Source organism: Nicotiana attenuata, unplaced genomic scaffold, assembly GCF_001879085.1.
Source record: "Nicotiana attenuata strain UT unplaced genomic scaffold, NIATTr2, whole genome shotgun sequence".
Lineage (NCBI taxonomy): Eukaryota > Viridiplantae > Streptophyta > Magnoliopsida > Solanales > Solanaceae > Nicotiana > Nicotiana attenuata.
Genome location: NW_017674777.1, coordinates 21,575 through 32,523, shown reverse-complemented (window position 1 = coordinate 32,523; position 10,949 = coordinate 21,575). Strand labels below are relative to the sequence as shown.

Below are 10,949 nucleotides of genomic sequence, written 5' to 3'. Positions count from 1 at the left end.
GCAGGGCTGTGATGCAGAAGAGAATACTTGGGAGAGGGGAACAAACCTCAAATCCTACAAGAGCCTCATTGAAGATTATTTTGCAAGTAAGGCGCCGAGGACGTCGCCAACTCAGGTGGGGGAGAATGTCATGGGCGGCTTTCCAGCCATGCCCCATTGACCCCTTGGGCGCGCCCCGTGGCGTCCTAGCAAACCTCCCAATGCCTAGCGCCACAGACGGCCCCGTGGTCTTGGTCGCACCAAGTGACAAACGCGCAGGTGCCTCTGTCGCCCCACCGATATCCCTCGCGAGCGCCAAGCCGCAGGCAGAAGCCAACAGCGCCGCGCGCGCAGACAACGCCGCGCGCGCAGACCGTGATGCCAAAGACACTGCTGCTGACAACAAACCTACTGCTGCCTTATAGAAAACTAAGTCATTTTCATTGTAAATATAGAGTAGTTTTATTTCATGTACTTCCATTATGTTTCTCTAGCTTAGTCAAGTCTAGTCTTGTAACTTTGGATTATTTTTTTTAAGTACTATTAGGGGGGATCAAGCAATCAAATCTTTCTAGCAAGCAAGCAATTCTCTGCACTGGTGTCTCTCCCCCTCGACACCGTGTTGCTTTTCTGTAATAGCTTTCATTAATGCAATCAAGCTTTCTTTCATTCTGAATTCTCATTTCTGTTCTCTCAATTGCTCTTGACATTGGTTTTCCCGTACGGCACTGACAATCTCGTCTAGCGTACGGAGGGGACCTCAGTTGGCGGACAACAACTGCACTGACATCAGTTGCCTAGCCTTACGTCGCCCTTCCAAGGAATCTCAGGAAGGCGCCACGTAACATTAAGCATGCAATTATTATTATCAAAAGGGGAAAAAAGAAGGAAAGAGCCTTTTGAGTGAGAAAACTTCTGAAAATTATTAGCAGTTTTAGCATCAAACATATAAGCTTCTTTCATTCCATCAAAAGTACCTTCAAAATAGAGAATATCAAACAGCTTTTGACCCCTTTTAAAGAAGAATTAACCCAACTAGCCACCCACCCTACCGGTTAAACTAAAAATAACCAGTAGAGGTATAATATATGCATAATTTGTGTATTATATATGTATATACTTGTGTATAATCAACATATAATCTATGTATATGGCTAAAAAAATTAAACAATGAATATGATCGGCTATTTACGTAGAAATCCCAATTTTAAAACGTTTCTCTATTGCATGTATCAACAAGAGCCACTCTCAAAGAAAACTGAAAGCTTTAAGCAAAAGCTTTCTTCATTCGAAGTTAAAAATAGATAATTACATGAAAAATCCAATAAATTGAACAAAAACAGCTTAAGATTAGTATTGTTCTATGTGCTAGATTGAGGTAAATCACAAGATGCTTGAAAGCCTAGGCTAGACACTGCTTCACAAGCTCTGGGATCCTGGATCCTCCTATTTAAGTAAAAGAAAAACCAGGGAAACAGAAGGAATTTTGGGATCTTACAACTGTGATACTGAGGCTGCATCATTCAAAATATTTCATTTTCCAAAGAAAGAGTGAGCAATTCAGCTCCGATCGAATTGTTACAAAAAGACCAGCTACCTTCTGTCCATGTACTTCATACCTCAAACCTCTTTAAGCCTACTGCAACCGGCATGCTCAAGAATCCGAAAAATACGCTTAAGAACCATTGGATGAACGATAGGGGTGTTGTGTTTGCAAATGTCCCCAGATATTCTACAATAATGATTTGGAACACAAGAGTTATGCTGAGAACTGCAACAAATACATAATTATCAAGCATCCCTTCCCAAACTTCAACTTTCTCCATTTCTCGGGAGTTCACTTCATTGAATAGCTGCAAATAACAACAAAGGGAATGTAAACTTCTCCTTTTTACACCATTATCTAACGCACTGCAGAAAATTACTGCAAAGGTCTTTCAGTTTTTACCTGGCAGAATACAAATGTATTGAAGATAATTGTATTGAGGGTTAGTTGAGCATCCGGGCCATTTAGACGAAATAATCCCATTCCATTTGACTGAAGAAACCAGATTACTAGGAACTGATATAAGGATTGTCCCAAGATATTCCTCCACATGACGTTACTAATAAAATTTCCTGACCGCCCTACTGGAGCTCTTTTCATTAGTTCATCATGAGGAGGTTCTGTTGCTAGGGCAAGTGCTCCCAATGTATCCATAATCATGTTAACCCACAGAAGTTGAACAGCAGTAAGTGGAGCGGTTCCTGAAGCATGATCATAGTACAAGAATTAATAATGAGTACTACTTTAGGTCGCTATTCAGCAGAGGTAACTGGAAATAGTAATCTGCTTAATACATAGTACAAGAAGATAAATTCTCCTGACCTGTGAAACAAGCTGACAAGAAGTTGACAACCAATGCAACAATATTAACAGTCAGCTGAAATTGAACGAACTTTTGAATGTTTATGTAGACTGAGCGTCCCCATTTGGCTACTGTCACAATTGTGGAGAAATTGTCATCCAGTATGATGACATCGGCACTCTCTTTGGCAACCTGAAACCAGAGTCAGATGAAATAAGTCAGAATACACTAACAAATGCCACTCAATGTGGCAAAATTTGGCCTTACATAGTCAGTATACATAGAAGAAGCTCGCCATCAGATAGACTCAATCGTGTTTCTTTTCATCTATTTTCCAAGTCTCATAAGTAATTCCATCTTATTTTACATTAAGTTGTTTCAATCAGCCAAAAATAGTCAAACAAAATATTCAAACTCATTGCTCGTTACTACTCAGGCATTTATTCCATTAGACTAGCAAACAGAATATTTAGACAAGTCATCTCAACTGTCAAGCCTCAAAATGAGTACGTTATCAACCAAATAAGAAGCAAGAGTATCGGTGAAAATTGGCACAAGAACTTAGAGACATAAAATGCTCCTTATTTTGATTTGCTATTCTATGGTACTTATCATCCTCCAATTAACTGTGCCTGTAACTTCGTCATCCAATGAGAATTTGGTACTTACGTAAGATGGCTAACACTCCGCTATTCAAACAACTTGAATTAGAATGAACTAAGGAGAGATTATATATTCACCTCAGTTCCAGCAATGCCCATAGCAAGTCCAATATCTGCTTCGTGAAGTGCAGGAGCATCATTGGTTCCATCACCAGTTACTGCTACCACTTCATTGAATGTGGTTCGTAATTGCTTCACCAAAGTGTGCTTGTCTAGTGGTGAAGACCTAGCCATCACCTGGACAAATTAAGAGGACAGTCAATAAATCAAATATCATAATGAATGAGCAGGAAACTTTAAGAATAATCTGTTACAATCTCTTCATTGTCAAGTGTAAACAGAATTACTGAAGTACCTGAATTTTGGGAATCAGCTTTAACATTTCCTCCTGATTCTTCTCCCGGAAAACTGGACCTTCAATGGCAATACCATCATCGGTCAATATACCACATTCCCTAGCTATGGCTGTCGCAGTATTGATGTTATCTCCAGTAACCATTCGAACAGTAACACCAGCTGAACGACAAAGTGCAACAGACTCCCTGACTCCAGGACGAACAGGATCCTTTATACCTACAATACCTATACAAGTATATCCAGAAACTGGAATATCAGCATTATAGGAGAATCCTTTATCCAGCTCCATATAGGCAAGACACAACGTGCGAAGAGCTTCACTAGCAAACTGATCAATTGTGGTCTTCAGATGGTTAGTTGATGTTTCATCCAAGGGAACAACTTCCCCTTTTGAATTAATTACCTTATCACAGGTAGCTAAAACTATTTCCGAAGCACCTTTAGTATGAGCCCTTAAACCTCCTTCAGGAAGCTCCAGCACCACACCCATGCGCTTCTTTGTAGAGTTAAATGGCTCAACTTTTATAAGTTTACCTACTTGCCGTTCTGCCTGAAAATCTCCACCAAGTGCTAAACCAAACTGCAAAATAGCAGTCTCGGTTGGTGTTCCCAATATATCAGGTTTTCCGTGCTTGGTAGCTACAACTTCACCCCCAGTATTGTTAAAAATTGACTGCAGCAAAGTTTTGAGTACGGAATCAGGGATTTCAGAACAAAGGGCGGATGCATCACTTGGCTTAGTCACATCCTTGACATTCATACAGAAGCATGTTTTCACTACAGTCATGCGGTTGGTTGTTAGCGTGCCTGTTTTGTCACTACAAATAGTTGTAGCAGAACCCATTGTTTCACAAGCTGCTAAATGTCGGACAAGTGCCTTATCATTCATCATCTTTTTCATTGCAAACGCAAGGCTTAATGTCACAGCCAGGGGAAGTCCCTCAGGAACTGCAACCACTACAATTGTAACTGCAATTGCAAAGTATTCCAATAATTCCCTAGCCTCTCCTGCAGACCAGCTCCAGTGAGATCCCTCTGTCAGTTTACGGCTATACATTTTCTGCATGAGTACTGCAAAAGTCACAATAGCAAAGAAAAGGCCTATTTTCCCTATTATTGTTGCCACTCCATTCAGTTTGACCTGTAATGGAGTTTCATCATCTCCGCCTTCACTAAGAGTTGCTAACAGTTTTCCCCACTGAGTCCTCATCCCAACTGTTGTAACCAACATCTTACAAGATCCATCTTGGACCTTGGTTCCAGAAAGCAGAAAGGGATTCTGAGCACTGACCATTACTGGCTCACTTTCTCCGGTCAAACTAGACTCATCAATTAAAACAGAAAATCCTGAAAGAAAGAGTCCATCTGCGGGGACTTGATCACCTATCGCGAGATGAACTACATCACCTGGAACTAGATCATATATAGACATCTTTTGTCTGTACCCATTCCTAGTAACTTGAATGGATATTTTCTTTTTCTCTTTATCCAAGTCTCTGAACTGCAACGATTGACGATAATCACTCGTTGCAGTAACAAAGACAACCAACAAAATGCTAGCTACTATACCAAGACCGTCATGAGCCCCAACTGGCCATCCCTCCATTGCAATTCCAACAAGTAGAGAAATAAATGCACACGCGCCAAGGATCATAAGGGTCATGTCTTGTAAGGCTTCCCAAACAAACAACCAAAAGCTCCGAGCTTCACTTTCTTGGAATTTGTTAATTCCAAAAATCTCTTGTCTGCGAGTTAGAACACTATAATCACGTGTAGATAGCCCATCGGTACTTGATGTAGCAAGTTTATTTGCAATACCATCCACTCCACCATGAAATTTCACCTTTTTCAGATCATGGCCTTCAACTATGGATCCTAGCTCATCCGCGTCAATTTGAAAACCGGCATCTTTAACTTCATCAGGGACAGTGTAGTCACTTACTTGCACACCTTCGAAAGTCAAGGAATTAATCTTTTAGATTTTGCGATTACTCTATCAAACCGAATGTATAAATCGAAATTCACCTGATATAAACTGAAATGCAGCCTTAGACACCAAAACTGCTACCCTCAATTTCTCCTGCCACAGATAGTAAAACACAAGGTTCAGCCACATTTACGAACTTGCATGTTGTTCCATAAAGGTCCAATTCAGAACTTAAAATACAACGATAATAATATCAAATGAGACCAAGTTTGACCCAATTTTTAGACCGCATTACAGGCCTGGCTGCTGCAAATTGGAATGCACCGCAACTCAACCCAAATAATCAAGATGAAATCAGGATCGATTTGTAAATAGAAAATACTTAGCGGAGCTGTTTAAAAAAGATTGCCACTATATAAAATATGTCAAACTGTGTTACTAATATAGCGATTGTATAAGTATTTGTTCCTAAATCAACTACCTCTTAATTCCTTCATTCAGGCCTCCCGCAGCTTATAACAATTGTATCGGTCATTCAAGTTTTAATTTATTGCAGCAAAGTCATAAAGCTAAATTAGATAATCCAATGACGTCCATACATCAGAGAAGATAATCTCTGAAAACACAAATAAGCTGATAGTAGAAGTAAAAGGGATCGTACATGATTGGTACGGCGCATGGCAGCAGCCTCGTATCGCTTGGAGAGATTTGCAGTGAAACGAAAACGACGTTTTGGATTCTTGACTACACCACAAAGGCTCCTCCACCGCCGTAGCATCTCATCCTCTGAGTGCTTCGGCTTCACTCCTCCAAAATTCTCATTCAAATAGCTCTCCATTTTTCTTCTTCTTTTCTCTTCTCTGCTTATATATATGCTACAAATATAAAAGCAATATATAGACAAACCGTTACCTACAGAAAAAGGCAGCGCATTGAGAAAAATAGTAACGCGGAGAAAGTGAAAAAGAGAGGAAAGTTAAATGGGCGTAAGAATAAGTTTCCAAGACATTGTGTTACAAGTTGGGGGGAAGAATATATTTGCAGAAACAAAAGTTAAAAAACGTGATGTGTATGGGAGCTTTATGGAGACAAGGAGAATAAAAGAATGAAGAAGATGGATCCGAGTTTTGGGTGAGAGAAGCTATGAATACTTGGTTCAACATTAATGGAGCTTCGTTACTTCATTTCTTCGTTGGCATTAAAACGGTCCTTCTTTTGGTTACCTTGTTTTATGGCATAGTTGACCGAAATGGATGGGGGTCATAACTCATATGTTATGTTTTATGTACTTAACTATACTAGTTTCTGGACACGTGCTTAAGTGTAATCCATATTAATCCGTACTATAAAATGATATAAGTAATATTAAAATACATGTGTGATGAGTAACACAAAAAAAAAAAAAAAAAATTGAAGTGAATAAATATAAGCGCAAACTGATAAATGATGAGCCTATTCGACTGAATTGGTTGTTAAATACAAAATAATTGGATATCGCTGCATTTAGTTAGATAAGTGCGATGTATATGAACTCAATTTTAATGTTATTAGATGCAATTTTAAATTTTAATTTTATCATATTGATCCAAATTATACAAACTATTTAGGCTGATGAAGAGAGTGTCCAAATTACTTTGCAAACAAAAAAATGCAATACTATAAAGATGACCAAAAGCAATGAGAGAAAATTTAACTATATATATATATGATACTTTTGTCTACTNTAACTATATATATATATATATATATATATATATATATATATATATATATATATATATATATATATATATATATATATATGATACATCAGTCTACTCCTCTTACCATAAAGGTCAAACTTTAATATAGTCTATTGTTTACTAATTATGTCTGAATTCTCCTTTCGAGGAGGACTCCTTTTTACTCAGCAAGAAAAAAGAAACTTTTTCCATTTCAACCAAACATAAACTTGGCAGAAAACATAAACTAAACACATTAAAAGTTAACAAACAAAGCTTGTACGATCTCAATGTTCAATGTTTATCAATAATGTCAAAAGGTATCAGCTTCCACTTTTGTAATGTAATTAAAATAATTTCTTCTAAGATCAAAGAAAATAAAACTTGCCATTGGAGAAAATAAACAAAAACATATCAATAAATTTGAATGTAAGGTTAAGGGGTTTTTTCTTATTATAAGAAGGATATGCAATTATTAAATTGTTGGTTAAGATTTAAAATTAATGTGGAAATTCGTTCAACAAATAAAAGAAGATAAAGTTGATCGAACATGCCTAAAATGTATGAATAGCAATGTACTATGATTCCAAAGGAAGCAAACAATAGACACTATAAAAACAGTTAAAGAAGAAAACATGAGTATATTTTTTTAAAAGAAAAGATAAAAGGAAAAACAAAAAATATGGAGAATGACACAGTTTGAACGGTATATATCCTGGATTTTTTTTTTTTTTTGAATTCTTACTGCCTTCTCGAAAACATGTATGTTTTGTCTCATATTGCTCCATAACATGCCTTCATCATGCCTTAATCCAAACCAAAGTCTACAACAACAATAACAACATACCTGTTTGACTCAAAAGATGTTAAACTCTTTTTAAACAAATCAATCAAAGAGATGAAGGGGTAAATCGTAGTCGAAGATAATAAATCCTAAGATCGTTTCAATAATCGGAACAGTAATAATGATAAAAGAGAGAGAGAGAGAGAGAATGATACAGAGATAAAGATCAGAGAGAGCGAATCAGTTTTTCTATTACCAGTTATCTACCTATTACAAGACCCGGATCCCCTTTATATAATGGGGGATCTAAGCTGAGTCAGAAAAATGACAAAATCAGTATACTCTATGGCGGAGCCGATGAAAGGTCGAGGTTGTTCCTCCTCTTACCCCTGGGTCGTTCCTTCGTATCGTATCGTAAACATTCAGTGGTTAGTCATGTTGACGGTAGGACGTGACTGGTCAAATTCGACCCCATACAGTTAGTCCCTCCGCTCGTCGGGGTCGCAACGAGATGCGTCCTCGATGGGCGGAATCAACGTTTCCGCCAGGGAGAGTTTGACTTGTTGACTTGATTCGACGTGACTGGTGGGAGACGGCAATCATTCCTGTCAGAAAGTTGAAGTAAAACACTCTACCTTGGGTGACATCAGCGTCCGCATATGTCATCATTACGCGTATTCTCGAGGCGGAAGAGAACTTTGGCACTTGGTTTGCCGCGCCGATTTGAAATCTGACGCCTCGATTCTCGCGCCACCCAACCTTATAAATAGGGGAAGGATTTAATTTTGTTGAAGAACTTTGGTCATTCCGGAGAACTTTCCTAGCCCTCCTCTATTGATTTTCGCGTTCCTGCACATTTCGTTCTTGTCCAGGGATTTTTCTTCTTCCTCATTTCTTTTCGCGTGATCTTTTTCGAACGAAAATATGCCCAAATCTCGCCGTACCACAGAAAGGGTTCCTGAGGTAGCTCCATTGAATGCGCCGCCCCCCTCCGATGGTGGGGAGGTGGAAGTGGAAGAGGATGTCAGTCCTCTAACAGTAGAAGCTTTGTTGCCGAGGCACTCTTCGCCTCGGTGTGATTTCAACAAGGATTCCGCAGTTCCGGTTCCGGTGCGTTCTGAGACGGGATAGAACCACTTGGACGACCTTCGCGCAGAATACGGCATTCCAGCTTACGTAGAGATGATTCCGGCGGGGGAGGATCACGTTGACGTTCACAGGCCGGGCTATTGTGCCTTCTACGAGTACCCCTTCTTGATAGGCTATGGTCTTCCCCTTTTTCCTTTGGCGAAGGAATTCTGCAGATTCTATCACATCTGCCCGGCTCAGCTCACGCCGTACACGCTTAAGGTGCTTCTGCTACTGACTAATTATGCAGCGTTGGTCGGATGTGACATATCTGTTCATCATCTCTTGCACTTATTTACAGCCGGTTCCCTTAGAGGGACCATGGTGCACTTACGGATTCGTGGTACAAAGGGGTTGGTGGTTGGAACCGACGACCGGCCGAGCCGTAAATTCTAGTACAAATATTTCTTTGTCAGGACTGAGCATATGGTCTCCAATCCTACCGGATTTCCAGAAAGATGGAACAAAACACGTAAGTGATGTAGTTCATCAAGTTCTCTGTTGCATGTTGTTATCGCAGTTCTAACTTTTATATTACAGCCATGGCCCGTCCGCCCCAGCCCGTTGCCGGCCTAAGGAGCTGGGTCGCCGGCCTGCTTCCTTACGCGGAGGAAACCCGAACTTGGCCTACATTCATGCAACATTACGGCCCTCAAGTTTCTTCAGGTAAACTTCCAATTTTGCTTTGTCGGTTAGACGACCTTGCCTAACCGTGATTTTGTGGTCATAGGTCGAGGTGCTTCTCGGAAGAAGGCGACAGTCCCTGCTTTCGTGCGTCTTACTATCGCTGCGGACGCTCGAGATATTCTATGCGAGTCTGTTTGGGAGGGTCGTTCTCTTACACCCCATCAGGGAGCTACGCCCACGTCTGTGGCTATAAGGGAGCCGACTTTATTGACATCGGCCCCACAACTCGCCGACAAATCTTCTCATGGCGAAGAGCCGCCGGAAAGAAAAAGGAGAAGACTAGAGATGGGAAAAGGGGTGGCTACTGAAGCCCATGATGGTGGAACATCTCGGGCAGCCCCGGCGCCCATGTTTATGGCCGATGCTATCCGATCGGGGAGGCCGGATCGTGAGGAAAGAGTCAGCAGAGGGGTCAGTTCTGTGTGCCCCGCTGAGGGGGGTTCGTCGACTAGCGTCGGTGTGCCTGACGTGGAAGCCAATGAGTTAGGTTCCGATGTTTCCCCTGAGGACTTAAATGAGTTTTTGGGTTGTCACACCTTTGTGGAGGCGGCGACGGATGGATCTGACCGTCATATAACAACCCCTAGGGATTGCAACTTGCTGCTGAATAGCGAGCAGGTCGCATCGTCGTTTACCCTGTTGTGCGCCGCCCCTGAGAGAGGGATGCTCAGGGCGATGAACGATATGGAGCTATCTCGGAAGGTTGCCGGCATGGCTTTACAGGTAGGTTTCATCACCTTCCTACTTTTCTCTTTGCTTATTGTAGGATGGGTATGGAAATAAGCTTACTCTTGTTTTTTCTTCCCAGACCCTTGTCCTGGAGGTGGAGAGGGACCGTCGTGAGCAGAAGAGGACGAACCTCTATGAGAAGATGTTGAGGAAGTATCGAAAATGCCGTGCTAAGCATCAAGCGGTGGCTGATCTCTACCAACAGGACCCTGAGTTCCAAGTGTTCCGCGAGGGGCTTAAGGAGAGGGAGGCCCAATTGGAACGTAGGGGGGAGGAACTGGAGGAGACGGATGGGGAGCTAGTGAGGGTCGTTGCTCGTAATAGTGAGCTGGAGGCTCTCCTCAGGGCGAAGGATGATGAACTCGAATTGAATCGAGGGGTGGCTACGGAGAATGCTGACTTGCAGCAGAGGGTAGCTAGTCTGACCGCCGAGCTTAGTGTTAGAATGGCGGAAATCGACAGGCTTAAAGGCGAGCTGAGTGCTAACGCCGACAAATTGTCCGCGTTGCAGAGGCAAGTCGCCCCTCCGAGGTCTGAGGAAGCGGAATGCCATTCTCGGCCCTCCTCATCTCGTCCCCCTTCTGGTCAGGGCCAGCATCGTAGCGCCCATGAGATGTGGGTCTATGT

At 41.4% G+C, this 10,949-nt stretch overlaps 1 protein-coding gene across 1 annotated transcript; it reads right to left on the bottom strand.

The window, feature by feature from the left end:
* Positions 1 to 1,225: 1,225 nt before the first annotated feature.
* Positions 1,226 to 6,447, bottom strand: LOC109219263 (calcium-transporting ATPase 2, plasma membrane-type-like). Its single transcript, XM_019383708.1, has 7 exons — positions 5,935 to 6,447; positions 5,372 to 5,426; positions 3,345 to 5,296; positions 3,068 to 3,226; positions 2,348 to 2,519; positions 1,928 to 2,226; positions 1,226 to 1,832 (listed from the first exon to the last, which is right to left on the bottom strand). The coding sequence occupies exons 1-7, from the start codon at positions 6,109 to 6,111 to the stop codon at positions 1,593 to 1,595; spliced, it is 3,054 nt and encodes a 1,017-aa protein (XP_019239253.1). The 5' UTR covers positions 6,112 to 6,447; the 3' UTR covers positions 1,226 to 1,592.
* Positions 6,448 to 10,949: the final 4,502 nt, after the last annotated feature.

What these genes read in the sequence shown, in the direction of transcription:
- LOC109219263 (XM_019383708.1), bottom strand. Translation starts at nt 6,111, where the DNA reads ATGGAGAGCTATTTGAATGAGAATTTTGGAGGAGTGAAGCCGAAGCAC. An exon ending in AGCTGATTCCCAAAATTCAG is followed by an intron (nt 3,227 to 3,344) that starts GTACTTCAGTAA and finishes TAATTTGTCCAG; the next exon opens with GTGATGGCTAGGTCTTCACC. An exon ending in CTTGTCAGCTTGTTTCACAG is followed by an intron (nt 2,227 to 2,347) that starts GTCAGGAGAATT and finishes ATCATGCTTCAG; the next exon opens with GAACCGCTCCACTTACTGCT.